We start from the raw sequence: 18,569 nt of genomic DNA, 5'->3' as shown, positions 1-18,569 counted from the left end.
GAGTTAAGGTTATCAATAAATGTTAAGAGATTTGTGTTTTGAAAGATGGGGTTGAAAGATAATTTCTTGCTCTGTACAGAAAAATGGACATTCAACCGTTTTACCCACTGATGGGTTTTGAAAAGATGGTTTTAATATTCTATGTTTTGTTTTATATGGTAATTTATATTTCTCTTGTAAATTTTTGGATCAACTAATAGTAAATATGGTATTTTGTGAAAACAATTTTTCAAAAAGATGATAATGTTATTTTGTAAACTTAATATCTTTGGTGATCTATAAGTCACTGATCAGTGGAAGGGGAGCAGAAACACACTCAGCTTTAATTTTGATGAGCGGATTTGTAAACAAATACTAAGTCGTTATCACCTGCTATGACACCGTCTAGCTGGGAGAGAGTGAATTGTGTGAACTGTTCCCTTTTTTACCGAACCTCAGCATGTTGATAGACATGAAAGAATGGAAGACAGTGGATGCTCCTCGATAAAAAGCAAAAAAAAAAAAACTATAAATACAAATTTTTAAAAACAACACAAACTTATTGCTTTGCATACATAATACGACCGTAGCCTGCATATTTTTAGCGATACAATATTAACTGTCAGGGTTTTTTCTCCATTGAACACACTACTACTGTCATATAATTAATGTTTCCAGCCATGAGCAACCTTATTAAAGGAATAGTTTGACATTTTGGGAAGTACATTGATTCACTTTCTTGTCTAGAGCAAATGAGAAGATTGATGCGACTCTTAATATCTGTGTGCTATGTATGAAGCGGAAGCCAGCAGCTGGTTAGCTTCGCTTAGCATGAAAAGTGGAAGCTGGGGGAAACTGCTGGCCTGGCTCTGTCTGGAAACGACAAAATCCACCAGACAGCAAGACCAGCTGCTTCCCTCATTACTAGAATTTATGCTAAGCTAAGCTAACTGACTGAAGGGTCTAGCTTCATTATGAATGGACAGACCTAGGAGTGGTATCAATCTTCTCATCTCCTCTCATCTTGCTACGAAAGCCAGTTACCCAAAATGTCTAACTATTCCTTTAAAGCCTTTTAAGCCACTTTCTGAGCTCAGAGTTCCCCTCTGGCTCAGACGAAGCTGTCCCTGCTGAAGGTCCGGCCAGCCTTCGATGTGGCTCTGGGTACTCGGTTAGTCCTGCCCTCATAAAACAGCGGTGGCGCCAGCGTCACTCTGGATGTCGAGGCCGGAAGCATATAGGTCCGTCTGGTCCGGGCGGTGGCATAAGAGACTGGTCTCCGAGGCCTTTTCGGGGAACTGATTATTTAGATAGGAGTTAACATGGCGAAGATCATTCTCGGTTTCGCTTCTCATGCAATTACTGTGGTCCAGAATTTAGGTATGATATTCAGAAATATAATCGATAAAGATAATACAGCTGTTAAGGAGGTTTCATATTTACCTCGATGGTAGACCCTCTTTTCCAGAGAAGTAACTCAGCACTGTCCCTCCAGAGATGAGAAGGATGGAGCCTCCCCAGCCAATGAAAACTGCAGCTCCAATTTCAAATCTGAACAGCAAATATTGAGGTGTGGTTGGTCTTTGTGCACTTTTTAACCCCTCTCTTCAAATATCACTTACAGGCACCTTGTCATAATATTCATACTGCTCTCCAAAGGTACTCACTTCTGTTCCCTGAAATGCGGATCCAAGAACTCTGTTACTATTCTGTTGGCCCACCATGAGTAGGTGATCATACCACAGAATCCTAACAGAAGATGCCATTATTTGAACAATTCTGCGTGCATATTTCACAAAAGTTAAATGTTCTTGAAAAACTTTTTTTTTTGCTTGTACCTGAAACCAGGTAGGTTATACCGCCTGCAAAGGTCACCCTCGCATTGGCGATCTCCGACCCGCCTATTTTAGTGCATTTCATCCCAATGAGTGTGAGGACGCCTCCAAAGAAGCCAGTGATGACGGCACAAACCGCCAGCGCTCTGCAGGCGTGTAGGAACACTGAAAGGAAACAGGTGAAACTCCAATGTAGCAAAAGGTTTAAAGGTTTTTTGTTTTTTTTTTTCAAATAAAGGAACAAACTGAGTATGATATCCAACTCTGGAGCATTTAAAGCAATTTACCTGTGCTATGTTATCTAAAGATGTAATCTTTGGGACTGTATTAAAATTATCAGCGGGGGGGGGGGCGAGAAGGTTTTTTTTTGTGTGTGTGTTTTTTCTAGTTTAAATTTTTGGGAGAGCTGGGGAGCGTTTAACTTTTATCGTCCCAGCTCATTCATTCTGTGGCTATTATAACCAATTACTGAGCAATTTATCAAAATATAATAAGTGGCTGGAATAGTCACTATTTTGTTATGTTTTCCTTAAATATATTATTATTGGGTTTAATGTTTTTGTGCTGTTTGTTTGTTCTGAGCCAAGGGGACGGCCCAAAAAAAATATTGTTAAGACTGGGAAGCATCTTCCTTTTTTATAAAATAAAATACATGATTCAGCTCCCCTGCCCACCCCAATAATTTTTGCACGGTCCCTAATTCTGTTCAACTGTTGAAAACTAAAAAGGAAATACATCTTGATATTTTGACAGTTGATATTTAATCATTTTTGTGCAGCCCCTAAATAATTTTTGGATAGTCCCTAAATCTGTTCAGCTGTTGAGAACTAAAAATGAAATGCATCTTGATATTCTGACAGTTGAGATTGAATTTTTCAGATGCTCCTACCAGGCAGGCCCAGCATGGAGGGGTAATCCTTGCAGTCGGACACGCCTGTGGTGTCTGAGATGCAGTCCTTCCACAGGTTGGAGTAGTAGTTGGAGGTGGTCAGCACGATGCTGCCCACCTCAGAGAAAGTCCAGTACTCTGTTGGGAGAGTCGAGCACACCAGGATCCAGCCACACAGACAGGACACGAAGCAGCCAATCTCCATGTACATCAGCACCGTCCTGTGCGCCATGGTGAGCGTCAGTCGTCAACCAAAAACTAGTAGAGATGAAAAACTAATACAACTATAAGAATCTCTTAACTATAGAGATCAACATCCAAGCTTTTCCAAGTGTGGGAAACTGGACTGGATTCTGTCTCTATGTCATCACTGGTGTGGAGGTGTCACACCAGCAGTGTGGACGTTTGTTTGTATCTCATCTTATCTATTAGACAGTTTTGCCTAGTAAGCATCATTCGTGTTCCCAGGACTCAGGCACAAATGGTGAGGCATTACATCTTTTCTGGATCATTCCACCACTGTAGTTAACCCTCGTGTTTTGTTTTACTTCCTCGCCGCTGCAAAACCAGCCATTATTTTCTTCTTTCTTGAAATACTTTGTCTTCTTTTCTGACCTGTTTAAAACCCAATATGTAGAAAAGTAATGAAATGGTAACCCTTCCTTTTTGCCACACACTGAGCTCGATTTTATCTGATGAAGGTTCAAAACACAGAAATGACACTAAAGCACTGGGACTACACCAAATAACAAATAAAGTCATTCACAAAGATGTATTTAGGCCTGCCACAATTTTATTTTTTATTTCCCTTATTGATTAATCTGCCAATTATTTTCTCCGTTATTGGTTAATTGTTTGGTCTATAAAATGTGAAAAATGATCATTGCAATTTCCCCAAACCTGAGGCCACATATTCAAATGTGCTGAAATGATCAGTTTATTATCATATATGACATTAAAAAAAGCATCCATAGTCACATTATAAAGCTGGAACAAGTGAAATTTCTGCCTTTTTGCTGGAAAAGTGACTGAAATGATAATTTGGTGTTAGCTAGACCCCAGAGAGGTCAACCTCACTGTTAGAACTCTTACGAACATATAAAACTCTAACAACAGAAATCCAAACAGTCTAGTGGAGTCTCTGTGACCCCAAAGAGAAGTACTGTGTTATTTTCTGTAGCAGATTTCTGAAACCTATCATCAGTTCAAAATCATATTTATAGGCATTAATTGTAAAATTAGGAAAAGTCATAGTATCAAGCTGCTAAGTACATTTTTGAAGCTGTTAAAGAGGGTCCAAAGAGAACAAAAGAGAATGTTAGTGTGAAATTCACAAATAGGTGCACCATATAATATAATTATGTCAGAAATGTGTCAGTGTCTTAATTCTTGGAGTTTCTTTTTTTGGAAAAATTAGAAAAATTACAATGGGAGGATGGAAACCAGTGTTTTTTTATTTTTGTATATACATGCTGATTTGGGTCGACTTTATACTGTACATTTGAAAAACAGAAGTCACACACTGAACACTGAAGTCATGTCCATAGTATTGTTTCTGGGAGTTTAGGGATTTTTAGTAGAAGTTTGTGTCCTACAATTACAGATTAGGTTACACATGACCCTTTTAGAGCATATTTTGATATTGTTTACAGTCAATATGATCATTAAATGTGAATGCATCTTAGGCAAAACAAGTTATTATTATCAATTATATTCCTGGCAGTATGGAGAATTCATTGAAACAGCCTTTTGACCGTAATGTAAGGAGATCTGATCTACTGAAAATGTAACTTAAAGGTGCCCTGTTGGGATTTCTTGTAAACAAACAAAAGTTGTGTTTAAATGCAGTGTTTCTCACCAGAATGCATTGTGTACCCTTGAGGTCTAACAAACTTGTTGAATGCATTTCTTTCCAAAAAAAAAAAAAAAGAAACATAAAAAATTTACAAGGCCATTAAAAAAAAAGAAATACATCTGTTGTTTGCTGGCTTGCAGTCTTCTTCAGCAATGTGTTCCCAACATGCTTGTGCATGATACAAACAAAACAGGAACCCACTTGTAAAAACAGGTGGTAACCATAACAGTTCAATGAATAAGAATGATGTGAAAAAATATATAGATTTTTTTAAAATATGACCTATATGATACTAATATGACCTTAGTATTTTTGAAATCCTGGCTACAGCCCCGATTATACATTGCACTTTGAACTGGACAGTTCAGAGTCATCTGTTGTATTACACAATCACAGCGGAAGCCACCTTGTACACAGAAACGCTTCGGGAGTCATTTGACCTTTTTGATCGTCCATGGATGTTTTTTCTTCCTCTGAACACCTCTTTTTCCTCTTCTTTTTCTCTGATAATGGGAACCATGGGAAGTCTGCTGCAGAGGGAGCATGGCATGCGCTCAGAAACAACATTAACAAAACATTTGTCGGAATTTGCTAAGTTTGCCCACATTTCTCCAGGAAATGGCAACTACTGTAGTTTCAAATCTTACTAGGAAAGTGAAATTATTCAGTTAGATTGGTATGTTAACAAACCTGTCTGGGGGGTCAACTCTGTACACAGTTGCACAGTGAATTGCACAGCCAAGGAAAATGAGGAAACTCCCCATGAGGCCAAGATATAGGGGTGGTCCAATTTCATAGCTGAGGAGATAACAGTTAAAATAGGCAACTGTCTTGCATCTAGTCACATTTACTTATTAATAAGTATTAGTTACAGACCAAATGTTACCGCAGTTTTGACGGATCTGCTTTGCTGTGTAGAAAAGCCGCAACCACTCTGTTTATGTATAAACAATAACCAGCCACGTCGGATACACCTGCATGAGGGACAGCCGATGACACATGGAAAAAAAGAAGGCAAACCGGTGAGTACAAGTTCTGAGACGCTGCTTCTACGTACACCAAGTCTATACTCACAGCCAGCCAGATGGAAAGCAGATGCTGTTATTAACAGCACGTCGTTACTTCTCTGGTCTCCCCCAACGTGTGTGCACTCCATTCCAAAAAATGTGAGCACTGTGCCGATCAAGCCGAGGCAAAGGCCGATCGTCAGGAGCCCCCTAACTGCCTGGATGTACGCTGGAGTACAGACAAGCACACGTCCTGGTCATAATTCATTCATCCATGGCTAAACAGGCATGTTACTTTTTATTATCGTGGGGTGAACAGGATCAAAGTGCACCCACATCTGACCGTCCGCAGCACCCCAAAGTCTATACAGTTCACCAGAGCGCTGGAGTCTTCATAGCAGTCCTTCCACAGGCCTGACCAGTACCAGGCGGTCACCACCACAGAGGAGCCCGCTTGACCCCCCACCTGGGCCACTCTTCAGTGAGTAAATACATGATATGACCAAAAGGGTTTAATCAAGTTTTGGCACTCATTTACATTCTGTTTTTGTACAGTCTTTTTGCATTGCATTACTCTTTTTGCTCTCCTAGACCTATTTGCCTACCGCCAGTGGCCCACCAAAATTCTAAAGAAACATTGTGAGTGTACTTCATTAAACTTGGTCGACTCAAAAGAGACTGAAGAAACAACATCAACAGAGGTTGAAAAATTGTCGCTTTTAATCCCTATTTTTTTGGGTCAAACCCCAAAAATAGTACATTTCCCATAATGCAACTCAGTAATGTGTTTCATTAGACACTACCTGCCTGGTAAATGCCCAAGTCTTTCAAACTCCCTGCCTCAAGTTTGTAACAAGAAAAAAGAAAAAACAGATACTGAAAAAATTTAAGCATCCAAGCCGAGGTGACCCTGATGACATCACTATACCAAAATAAAATTGTATCATCTTCTTATATAAGATATAATCCTCTGTCGAGCCTCTTCCTCCTTGCAAATTCCCAAAATTGAGTGCATCGGTTCCCTTTATTTGTGTCCGCCGACTCACCTCCATTGGTCCATAGCAAGGGTGCAGCCCACCGAGCCCCAGCCCAGTATGCAGAGCAGCAGGCCTAGGATCTGAGCCAGTCTCCTCCACATCCCTTCGGTCTGGTAAATACAAGGGCCTTCTCTAATTAAGCACAAATAATTACTGAAATGTTCGGAGATTGTGGCACCTTATTTGATTTTTATTTTTTTCAATGTACATATAATGTACAATCTACAATACTGCAGCTGTAAACATAGCAGTCTGCTGCAAGATTAAATTCAACTGGAAATGCAGAGCCAATAGTGGCAGATGTGGAGGTCGTTAATACCCCCCTACCTTGTAAAGGAAGTAGTCCGCCAGTAATTCAAGAAAAAATAAAAGCCACAAGGATTTTGCTTCAGGTTAAAGCTGTGGAGCTCCAGCCTTCTTACTGCTCCTGCTCGTGTATTTAGGTGAAGGTTTGAATAAGAGCAAAGCAGACACTGTTTACTGTCAACCAGACCTATTTGCCCAGTGGAGATTTATTTGTTCTCTAAAAGGTCACACAGGCTGACGGTTCTATTAAAAATTGATGTGTTATACTGAGTACATTGTGTCTCAGGAGAGCACTAGTTTTCACACATTGTTGATAAAAATCATAACATTAAAGATTTAAAAAAAAAACGATTTAAAGAAAAATTTTTGAAAACAGCAATTTCATCAGTTTTTATTGATACAAAACACACAATTAAAATTGCTTTAGCCAATGATTCATAAATTGAACAGAAAAGCCTGACATCACCTGTTCATCACATTCATTAACATTTGTCCTTTACATAATATGTCACATTTATTCAAATATAAGAGTTTTTGATGAATGGTGTAGTCTCGCTCCTCAGACTGCCTGACAATGAGGACACTGTGCGGCTGCTGCTGCTGCTTCTGGATTCCGTTGTTGACGTTGATAGGCTGGACCTCGACGAGCGGCTGGACTCCAATCCTGACCCTGACCCTGATGCCGATCTCGAGCCTGCAGACCTGGTACTTCGCCCTGTCTTCGATGACCGCCCTGACTTGGCTGTGCGTCCGGCTTCGGATGTGCGCCCCGATCTCGAGGACATGCCAGACACGCCTGAGCGCTCAGACTTGGATGACAGCTCGGAAACAGAGGACACCTTGGTCTTGGAGGTGATCTCCGAAACTGTGGACAAAGCAGTGGTGGACTTGTTTTGCTCGGGGTCTGGTCGTGGTCGGATGTTGATTACCCTGGAAACAGAGAGAGAGAGAGAGAGGGAGACATTATTGTCGAACATAACAAGACTGCTGGTCTCCCATGGGAACTTTTATCTTGCTCAAGAGCAAATATCTTGCTCTTGTTTTTAGCTGCCAGCCGCAGCCGAAAGCAATGCAGACGACAGTTGTGGGACTGAAACAAAACGGGTAGAGTTGTGGCCCGCCAAACTAAAACAGTGAGCTGAAAGATGCTGGTACGCTCCGCAGAGCTGAGAGGAACTCAGGTGTTGTTTGTATAAAAATACTGATTATAGCCACTACAAGTAAATAACTTACTATAAAGTCTGCAGCCAGGTTATGTTTGTCACTCTGTCTGTCACTCATCAGCGGCAGAATGTCTCAAAAAAAAAAACCTATGAAAAAATGTACATCCAGTTGGGTGTCAGAGAGGCTTTGGGAAGAGGAATATTGGGATAAAAGGGAAAAATTGTAAAAACATGAGCGTGAGAGTATGCTGCAGAATTGCTCAGCATTGATGTAGATGTGTGCTCTCTGAGTGCCTTCTAGTGTTGAAACTGACCTATAGCATGCAGTTTTTTCCTGTCCCCATTTAACCGGGAAAGCTTTTAGAACACCAGACCTCTTTTTGTGGCTTGAGGGTTATGCTGCACGGCGAGAGAGAGAGTGTACTCACAATGAACATCTGCACACTGCCACTTTTAAACTGCTCAGTACTAATAGAGACTCGTACATTTCGGTTAATGAGTCATTCCCCTGCAGCACATGGGTCACATGTATTTACTGAGGAAGTGGAGAATGGAGTTATTTATTCACTTCCCCTGCCATGTTACGAAAACAACAACAACATGTGTCCGTACTCACGTGTCGTCTCGTCCACAGAGCGGTGTACACACGGACCACAAATAGAAAAAACCACCGGTCATGTGAAAAGCTGAGCCGACCCAGCCGAGGAACAGCGGAGTGCCAAGGTCATACCTGTTAGTGTTAAAAAAAACAGAAAGAGATAAATATTTCAAGATTTCCGGTTTATTATTGAAAATCATTTTTAGCTGAAACAGGTTACAGAATATGTAACATTTAAGCCTGTTAACTTACTTCATTCCATCGAAGTCAGGGTTGAAGTACTCTACTGAGACATACTGTGCATAAACAGCATACCCACATACGGACAGTAAACCTGAAGACAAATCATGTTAAGAGAAGGACAAAAAAACTTGTAAACTGCCATTTGTGGCAAATTTTTTGATTATCAAAGTCAAAGCAGTTTGACAGAATTAAAATTAGGGCTGGGTAATGCTTATCACATAAATAAAAGAAAATGTTTTTCTGAGTAAACAATATAACTATATTGTAGGATGGACTATTATTAATATTTTCATTTTTTAAAATATTGATGTGCAACTTTTTTAAAGAAACTTTAATTTGTACTATAGACCTATTTATTGTTGTTTTCTTTGGCTAGAAAGAACCATGCAATGTAGACTTTAATGATAGAATAATAGGATAATAATTGTAGTAATAGTAGAAAAAGACATTTATGTTTATTTTTTGAGATCATGAGAGATTAGTTGTTGTTTTTTTCAATTGTTAAATAAAATAAGGGAAATTGGTCACAACAGGTAGACATATGCCGCCTGTGGTCACAAACAGACTTCATTTTTGAGGTTAGAAAATCTTAAAAAGGATTTACAGTATATCATGGTATTACAATCACCAAATTCCAGCCAGCGGTCTCATGTCACAAGACCATATTGGGGAAGGTGCCCCCTTAAGAACACTGTCTATTTACTGTAAAATACTTGGTGTTTGATTTGAGTATGATCACATATAAACCAACCCAGTCTGCAGGGCAATGTGTTGGTAGAACATTAAATGTAGCTGTTATAACAAATCCAAAATATAAGCTAAAGGCAGTATTACCCTAACTACTTTTGGGTATGTATAGATACAAATTACAAAAAGAATATTATCCAATCAAGTACATTTGTTCTTTTTTTTAATGATTTCAGAGATAATTTAAATATAATGCTACTTTTATTCGGTTTAGCCTAAAGGGGTTTAGCCTAAGAGGGTTTACGCCTCAGACGGAACAATTCTGTCACCATTTCTTCATTTGAAAGACAGGGTTATGAATAAATTATGGTTAATCCTTCACTAATCTTTTTAGAGAAAAGATTATATATTATACTTAAATGTAGTTAACAGGCACCAAGCTAGCATACTCAAAATGACAGTGCTGATGTTTATCAGTTATATCATTTAGAATGTTCACCATCTTAGTTTAGCAGGTTAGCATGCTAACATTAGCTAATGAGCACTAAACACAAAGTAAAGCTGAGGCCGAGGGGAATGTCATTCAATTTTGGAGGTATTTGGTAAGAAACTAAAGTATTGGACAAACTAAAATTTTGACCTGATAATGGTGCTAGAGGAAAAGTTCAGTTAAGTTCATTTAACTGGCAGACCAAGTCTGATTTTGCCATCCCAAGAGCCATGCTGCTAGCACTGCTAAAACCTTTTGTTTGGGGTGAGCGGCCTTTGAACATGCTGCACATTGTTTTGCCTTTCCCCAGATTTTAATTCACTAAAAACAGTAAATCTCCAAATTGGATTACAAAATTATTGTCTGTGTATACCTTTGTCAAAAACACACGGATCCTTAAAAACGTACTAGAAAAGAAATGGATCATGTTAGCTAAAAATCTGTTGCCGTGCAGAATTCCCAAACACAAGCATGATATCATATTATGGACACTGAAAAAACGTCAACATTTACTGCATGTAGGCAACCCACAGACATTGACTTAACTGATCAACAGAATCCACATCTCAATAATGACTGTCCTGTTATTAAAACTAGACATTTACCGCTGATTATGTGGCACCATCCCCCAGCATAGATCTTCTTGTACTTTGACCGATCTTTTCCCCCAATGAAGGTGCATTCCATACCCATCAGACTGAGCACAAACCCCAGCATGCCCAGGGTAAGAGCAGCCATCAGCAGACCTCGCACTATCTGGATGTGACCTGGAGTTCCACAGCAAGACACGGTCAAACATTAATAAAAGCACTCAGGGTTTGGTAGATAGAGCAAATACAGCTTGAATTACACAAAAAATTGTTTACCTACCCTCCACAGACCAGAGCACAGGGTAGTCGTAACAGTTGCTGATAGCAGTTGAGTCTGTAAAACAGGATCTCCACAGGCTGGACCAGTACCAGGCCACCTTGATTATAGAGGAGCCCCCCATGCCCCCAATGGAGGTGATCTTCCAGCCTTCCATGGCCATAGTGCAGGCCACGAAGATCCAGCCAAGCACTGTGATCAGGAAACCCCAGATCTGGACCACACGGATCTGCATCGCAGGGCTTCTCGTTGAGTGGATTCCTATCTAGATTTCAGATCGAAGGAAGCTCTTATTTGGTCAAGCTTCTGTTTTTATCCTCGATCACTCATCCACAATCTACTTTTGGTGATATCCCTCTCTTTTTCTGTTTTGTGTTCAGATGGCAGTCCCTTACTCATGCAGACGTCTTGTTCACCCTGAGCCAAACATCGAGTTTTAATCCGAAATCAAATAGATGTCGAAGTGGCCTCCTGCTCCACTGTTTTTCTCAGAAAAAAAAGGAGACGACTGGATCACAGGCACAAAGCAAAGGTGTACTGTTGTTATCAAGGCATTACTGCATGTGTGGGTGAGAGACAACAGACACTTAGGTTCCCATGGGCCAAAGTTGAGAGTTGTCAAGTTTGAATCAAGACTGAGAGTGCTCACCTAAGCATGTATCTCAAATTACCAAAGACTTCATGCCCCCATTGGACTGTTCTGGATTTCCCCTCATTTGGAGACATAGTTAAAAAAAAGTTAGATCTGGTTATAGCGTTAGCCATACATCTTAAGGGTATCAGAGTTTTCTTAAATTATTTCACTTCCATAAAACTGTGTTTTTTAAGTAATCCTGTAGTTCCCAGCCTTGTAAGTTCACTTAACACCTCATAATGCAGTTAGTCAAATATCCTGAAAATAGGAAACTTAAGAATACAAATCAGTGCCCAATTAAAAGGAATTTTGTACTGCACTTCCACATAATTGGGGGACTCAGAAGAGACAGAAGAGAGAAGGTCAAAATTGACGCAAGCAGAGGCCAAGACATCCTGACTTTAAAGTCCCTTATTTTTAGGTCAAGCCTAAAAAAACTGAGTCTTAAATTTCTTGCAATGCAACTCAATAGCATCTTTAATTAGACCCTTGGTGCTTGCTAAATGCCCACATCTTTGAAACACCTCAGTTCGTAACACTGGCTTTCTGTCAACAATCCTAGGAGGAGGGACAACAAGACATAACCCTGATAACATCACAATGGCAATATCAGGGTTATTTCTCCGACCATAACATCGAAGTGAAAGGGAAATTAAAGCGTCTCAAGTTTCTGTAATGTGAGTATTTGGCCGGGTGGAAGCTGGAGTGAGTTATGGAGCTTTATGATATTTCTTTTATCTACTAAAACCTAAGTGCTAAAAGTCAAGTGTGGTTTTCTCTGATGGGTGGGCTTAACTAGTTACCCCAAATCACATTTATGGAACCACCTCCAAGTTCAAGATGAGCCATTAAAAATATTATGAAGTTCTACAGGAAGAGAGAGGAGATTGCTTTTGCTATAATTTAAAAGTACTTTGAGACATATTTTTGACATATATAGAGAGAGATAACTGACCATTTGGAAGATATTATTAAACCTTATTATTAAACAGATCTCCATGTGTAAAATTGGTGGATTGCCTCATTAAATTGCTATGACTCTGGGCCACTTGAAATTAAATGTAAATCACAAATATCTCTCAGTTAGCATTTTTCTAATTTTAGCATATATACAATAGTTGGACAATTATATGATTGTGCTTGAGATTTGACCAAAAACAGTGTATATTTCTGACCTTTACATGTTCCATGAAACATGTAATAACACTGCTGCCATGACCGAAGCTGCTTGAAGCATCGTTCCTGACTTTGCCTGCGGCTTTAAGCTGCCAGTTATTAGTAATTTTACCAAGACCACATTGTGCTGTGGGTCTCATAATCACGGCATAACGTCTTTGTGCTGTTCTAATTAGAGCTAAATCTGAGGTAATGAGAGTTATGGGGAGTGATGAATGTTCTTTCGGGGATGAAAGAGCTCCTCTTTGTTTCTAAGTCCTCTCGGCTCATGACAAAGTTATTGGTAGTGGTGAGGAGATATCTGGACCGCTGGGTAGCCTTATTTCTTTCTGTGAGGGTGGCTTTGATTAGCTGTAATTAGCATGACACTAAAGAAAAAAAGAACAAAGGAATGCTTATATAGACCAAGCTGACCAGGCTTTAAATAACAGCCAAGAGAGCATAACGGCAACTAACGAATCTGAGTGAAAGTTATTACTATATTTTTTTTTTGTGGTCTCTCAGCAATTAAGCTCTAAGGACAGATTCTTAACTACTACATATTACAAAGATCCCTCACATGTGTCAACCATTAAATGTGCATTAATGCTGCTCTCTGGTGGTGTGGTTGCAGTTATGGGTGGAGGGAGGGAGTGGTGGCTCTGTGCCCTCAGACTTCATCCTACAACTACCACTTACCCAAAAAAGGTCAGTTGTTCCCAATCTTTTCTGCTTGTGACCCCTTAATATAAAGCAATGCCTTCTTGCAACACCTCATCATGTTTTATTTGAATAATTTTTAGAGCCCTGAGGATGTAAATCCATACAATTCATATATATATATATATATATACTAACACATTTCATTCCTACATTTTTCTTTTTATTAAATTGTTAGCAACAGGTCACTACACACATGGACGTTTCAGGAATGTGTGAACAAGTTGCATCCGTTCCTTCCTTTCGTTTGTAAAACTATACAGCATTCTCAAGAAAAATATGCATAACTTTCAGTAGCAGAATTTAGTTTTCCTTCATTTCATACCCCGGTGATCATCTCACCTCCCTTTAGGTTCATCTTGTGAGCCCTCCTGGAGGTCCAGACCCCCAGCTTAGAAACCACTAGTATGGGTTACTTGCTCTGTAAGGGGGACACACCTAGTTTCAAGCACATTGCAATATTCATATTCTTGCATTTGACAGGTAGGATGTTTAAGAAGTTGGTTAACTTCAGAATACACCAGTAACAGGTTTAGGGGGGATGTAGATTATGATTGGAATGATTATGATTTATTCCAAGTATGATTGCACTTGGAATAAATTTATTTTAAATTGGGACATTAAGTTGTAACCAACAAGATCTCAATTAAGATATAACTTCTGTTAGCTGTCATTTATATTGAAAATTTCTTTTCTTAAAATGATTTAAAAATTGTAAGCTAGAAATAGTTTGATGCATTACTGCATCAAACCTTTTCTAGCATCTGTGGTTTTTGTTACCTCTTCTGTCTGTAATAAGTAATGCCGACATTACACCATACAATACTACTATTATATCAGAGAGTGTTCTGCAGAGCCCCGGATACCTGACACTTGTTTACGGATGCAAGGCGGCAGAGAGCACAGGGCAACTGCTCCCTGCCAGCTGGTTCAAGTATCCAACCTGTGGGCCAAGAGGTTTTGTGTAACATAGCCTGGGGTTCCTATTGATAATAATTCTTAGGTGGAGATGGATGGCTGATAGGAGGGGAAACCTCCGGTCCGGCCTTGAGCTCTGCATAGCCCTCTCTGGGGTCAGATGTGATGTAGTGACCCTTGGAGGTCAGATCAGTCTAGACCAGGAAAACGAGAAAAGGCTCTTCAATTGTTTCATCCGTCTTTTTGAGAAATATTAACTGATGTAGCTTTAAGCTGAAGATGCTTCTGTGACTTTGAAGAAACAGGAGAATTCGACCACAGCTATACAGGTGTTAAAAAGTAATCTTTGTTTTAATTTTTCTAGTTACTTATTAAAATGATATTTGGTCACTTTTACACAATTTTGTATTTTACAAAACAGCATGCATATGTGTCTAATAGTGAAAACACATTGGAAATTGTAATTCGGCACACTGCTTTAAATGATCTTACCATTTGTGGAAAAATCTAAACAAAATAGCCACTGAATTTACAAAACCTTCGTATTCATATAAAAAAAAAACTCTTGCAGTAAGCTCACACAAAAGGTGTACTTGCTATCTGTGTGATATCCTCTGGTTTGAATGGAAAAAATGCTGGAAAATGCTTTAAAATCTATTGCAGACTTCTTTGAATATTGATGTCCAGTTGGCCTTTGACTTAAGAATTATGAAATACAGATTTAATGTTCGTCCACTCTATGTGAGGCAGACAGAAAAGGCCAGCGTGTTGAAGGTGACCTGAGAGTTTGAACTGTGTTTTGTGCCAAATCAAATTTCCTGCCCTAACAGAAAAACAAGCTTCACTTTTGGGTATGGTGCAATGACAGAAGTGTCCCAATAAAGAAGCCATATTTAAAGATTAATCTGGCCACTATGTAAACTGTCACGTGAGTTACACTGTCCAGACATTATTTTTATAGAGTTCTGGCACAAAAGTTTATAAAGTGAGCTCCTTCCTTCTGTTTTACTGGTGACATAGTTTCTTGTGACCACAAAATATTACAATAAATTCCACAATCAACTCATATAACTGTAACTGAATGTTTCAAACATAGGCATTCCTTCCAAACTGCCTTGATGGCTCCCCTGTTTCCTTGTGGACGCTGTTGGTTGTCCTGCTGTGTTTGTTGCGTGCTGTCACAAATGTTGCAGCTCCAGTGTAGGAGTACTCAGCTCTGCAGAAACCACGACGAAAAATATTAAGCCAAAAAAAACAAAAACATATGTTTCGAACCTCATTTCAGTCAAGCACCATTGGCTGCCGTGCTACAATGTTCTCCACAGATAATAAATAACACCTGGAGGATAGAATTAAGGAGTTCAGTGGAAGTAAGACAATATGGGAAGATGAAAAAAGTGGTTAACAATCAAATGCCTGGCACCAAATCATAAATATTTCTTCACGTCTTCCCTCCTTTCTGTTTCCCTCCCCTGTCTTGCTAAATCCACAATATAAGAAGACTAAGAGTCTACAGCCATGCTAACAGCTCTCTGAGGCTGAAACTAGGCACAGCTAAATTCTAATGTCAACATGCTAACATGGTCACAATGACAATGCTAATATGCTGAGCTTCAGCTGCTGATGTATCATTTCTTTTTTTTACCATGTTCTCGATCTAAGTTATGCGTGTTAGCATGTTACCATTTATATAACAGACCCCCCCCCCCATCCGATGTCAGAAAGGTATGGAGGGAGGGGGGTTCCGAAGATATCTGACCGTGCAACAAGCAGTTCGGACGGACTATAAAGTCCGCTCAAAGGTGCCAGTATACTCCCTCAGAATGGCTTGTCGGACAGTAGAATAGCTTTAGAATCCAATCGAGTCCAAATTGGAATCTCCCGAGCTGGGACCAAATCCTGCTTAACATTTCCTTAGACCTTCCCTCCTTTCTATTCCTCTTAGCTTGCTTGCTTTGTTTACAATATGAATATGCTCATCGAATGATGACCCAGGATGTCAACACAAGAGAAGGCTGGCTTTCTTAGTTTGCCTGATGCAATACTTCCATATGGCTGCCCTCAGTCAAGGTGACTTTCACTTCCAGAAGGTCCTCGTTGTAACAAAGGAAACATTCAGCCATCATTGGCCCCCTTAACTAATCAAAAATGACAATCATACAATTTGGCCTGTAGGTTCAGCAATTATGAGACAAGATGTTGAGAGAGATTACTGGATGTTTTCGACTGTAACCGTCTCTCTGTTGCAGGTAAAGTAATTATTTAAATTTGACTGACAGAGTTTAGAGTTTGTCCAAATCAGATTTCCTCTAAATCACTGATGTGGGATTACATTGTTAGCATCCAGCATGTCAAAAAAGTAAGCAACTTGCCTAATATTAAAGCCTTCTGACAGGGAGAGACAGAAGATAAGTCCTCCCAGGATACACAGCACAGATCCAGCCCAGCCGATGAAGAGAGCTGCTCCCAGCTCAAACCTGCAAGGTTGACATGGAAAAAAAAAAAAAGAAAGTAATGACTGGACTTTTTTTCATCTGAATTAGTGTTCGATCTGCTGTCAAACAAATCTCTCTTTTAATCCTGAAAACTTACTTCTGAGCAACAAAGAAAGGATCAAAGAAGTCACTCGTGATCCTGTGAGCATATATGGAGCAGGCGGTCATGCAGCACAGGCCTATGGAGAGAAATAGAAGGATTTCTACCTCAAATTTTGACTGAAATCAAAGCAGAAAGCTCTGATAATGTAATTTTGCTCAATGTTAATTTATTCAAAAATGGAATAAGTTCCTTTTTTAGATGTTAGATTCCTAAAATGCACATTTTACCACTGAGGATGAAGTGGAAGCCTGAGAGGGTGGTCAGGCGAGCTTTGGTGGTCTCTGAACCTCCTATTTTCGTGCACTTCATTCCCACTAGAGCGAGAATGGCACCAAAGAAACCCAGACACACAGAAGCAATCATCAGACCCCGACACACCTGGATATAGGCTTCATGACAGAGAAAGAGAGAGAGGAGGGGAGAGTGCTTTAAACTGGTGGTTCTAAACCTTGGTGGATTGTGATATAATGCATTGTCTACTTGTGAATCCTAATTTGCTAACAAGTGCATCACATCAACTTAAAAGGTGATGATATAAAAGTGTTGTGGTCACAACTTGTTTTCTGCTGCCTCCGAAAAACCAGCTGTTGCAAGTACAAGCTATTTCGCTCATTTTAGGCCAGAGGAGGTGGGACAAGTATTACACAAGAAAAAGCAAAAATTAACAAAAATTGAAACAACTTTAACCATCTGGTGACCCCTCAACTTGATCTTGGGACCCTTTGGAGGGTTAGTGGTTAGTGGTTCCCAAAGTTTGGGAACCACTGCTTTAAGCCAGAGGTCAGGAGTAAAGGGACAGGAGTTTAAAGGGCTTTAAAATTTGTGTCGTAGAATTCAAACCCTATACAGAATGCAGTTCCCTTTCTCACGAGTGGCATCATATAAGAAGCGATACTGCATATGTCTCAAATTCCCTCAAGACATTGGCAAATTCTACACTTACGAGCTAAAACCTTAATAGTTAACACTAGCAAGTAATGTGACAAGTGACCACTCTATGACTGTATGACTTTCTCAGATTGCTTCATTCAGACACATTAGGAGGTTGTATCGGTCCAGCTCGGCTCTTTCACTGTAATATGCATCTGGTGGCCTTTAGCTTTAAATGTGGCCGTTGTTTATGCCCTGGACCCAGGGTCACAGAAGGAAATATCAAGTTCCAAATGCATTTGTTTAAAATGGTAGTCATCCATCCAGAAAAAAAAAAAAAAACAACAGGTGTTGAAGATTTTAGGCAACATTGGTCAGATGGATCTTCACAAATGAACAAAGATAGATATGTTTCCGTCTCCGCTCTCTGACCTTAGAAAAGACAACATTACACACTGGTACAGCAGCAGCATCAACCACTCTAATCCCAAAACTCACCATCCAGAGCCAGCATTGAGGGAAAGTCCTTGCAGTTTGACACACCAGTGGAATCTGTCACACAGGTTTTCCACAGGTTGGACCAGAAGGTGGCTGTGGTGATGACCGTCCCATCCACAGAGGACACCTTCCAATAGTCTGTCGGCAGGGTGGACGACACCAGGATCCACCCAGAAAGGGTCAAGAGAAAGGCAATGATCTCTGTTGCCATGTTGCCCAT

General features: G+C 39.8%; 3 protein-coding genes across 5 annotated transcripts; all 3 read right to left on the bottom strand.

Annotated features, from left to right (window-relative positions):
- Nucleotides 1–1,090: 1,090 nt before the first annotated feature.
- cldn10d (claudin 10d) lies at nucleotides 1,091–2,935 on the bottom strand. The gene is made up of 5 exons (XM_040142335.1): nucleotides 2,704–2,935; nucleotides 1,818–1,979; nucleotides 1,647–1,728; nucleotides 1,423–1,530; nucleotides 1,091–1,277 (listed from the first exon to the last, which is right to left on the bottom strand). The coding sequence occupies exons 1-5, from the start codon at nucleotides 2,933–2,935 to the stop codon at nucleotides 1,091–1,093; spliced, it is 771 nt and encodes a 256-aa protein (XP_039998269.1).
- A 3,714-nt stretch (nucleotides 2,936–6,649) lies between these two features.
- On the bottom strand, nucleotides 6,650–11,192 carry cldn10e (claudin 10e). Of its 3 annotated transcripts, none has more exons than XR_005708683.1 (6): nucleotides 10,960–11,192; nucleotides 10,695–10,856; nucleotides 8,922–9,003; nucleotides 8,688–8,801; nucleotides 6,930–7,838; nucleotides 6,650–6,734 (listed from the first exon to the last, which is right to left on the bottom strand). XR_005708683.1 is itself a non-coding variant. In XM_040142590.1 (5 exons), the coding sequence occupies exons 1-5, from the start codon at nucleotides 11,189–11,191 to the stop codon at nucleotides 7,427–7,429; spliced, it is 1,002 nt and encodes a 333-aa protein (XP_039998524.1). In that variant the 5' UTR covers nucleotide 11,192; the 3' UTR covers nucleotides 6,657–7,426. The 3 variants fall into 3 exon arrangements, 1 of the variants encoding a protein (XP_039998524.1); XR_005708684.1 differs by having other exon boundaries at nucleotides 10,779–10,856; XM_040142590.1 differs by having other exon boundaries at nucleotides 6,657–7,838.
- Nucleotides 11,193–15,469: 4,277 nt separating this feature from the next.
- On the bottom strand, nucleotides 15,470–18,569 carry cldn10a (claudin 10a). Its single transcript, XM_040142592.1, has 5 exons — nucleotides 18,350–18,569; nucleotides 17,209–17,370; nucleotides 16,976–17,057; nucleotides 16,752–16,860; nucleotides 15,470–15,592 (listed from the first exon to the last, which is right to left on the bottom strand). Exons 1-5 carry the CDS (start codon nucleotides 18,567–18,569, stop codon nucleotides 15,470–15,472), a joined length of 696 nt encoding a protein of 231 aa, XP_039998526.1.

Source organism: Xiphias gladius, chromosome 13, assembly GCF_016859285.1.
Source record: "Xiphias gladius isolate SHS-SW01 ecotype Sanya breed wild chromosome 13, ASM1685928v1, whole genome shotgun sequence".
NCBI lineage: Eukaryota > Metazoa > Chordata > Actinopteri > Istiophoriformes > Xiphiidae > Xiphias > Xiphias gladius.
The sequence above is the reverse complement of the archived record's forward strand: the minus strand, read 5'-3'. Positions and strand labels throughout refer to the sequence as shown.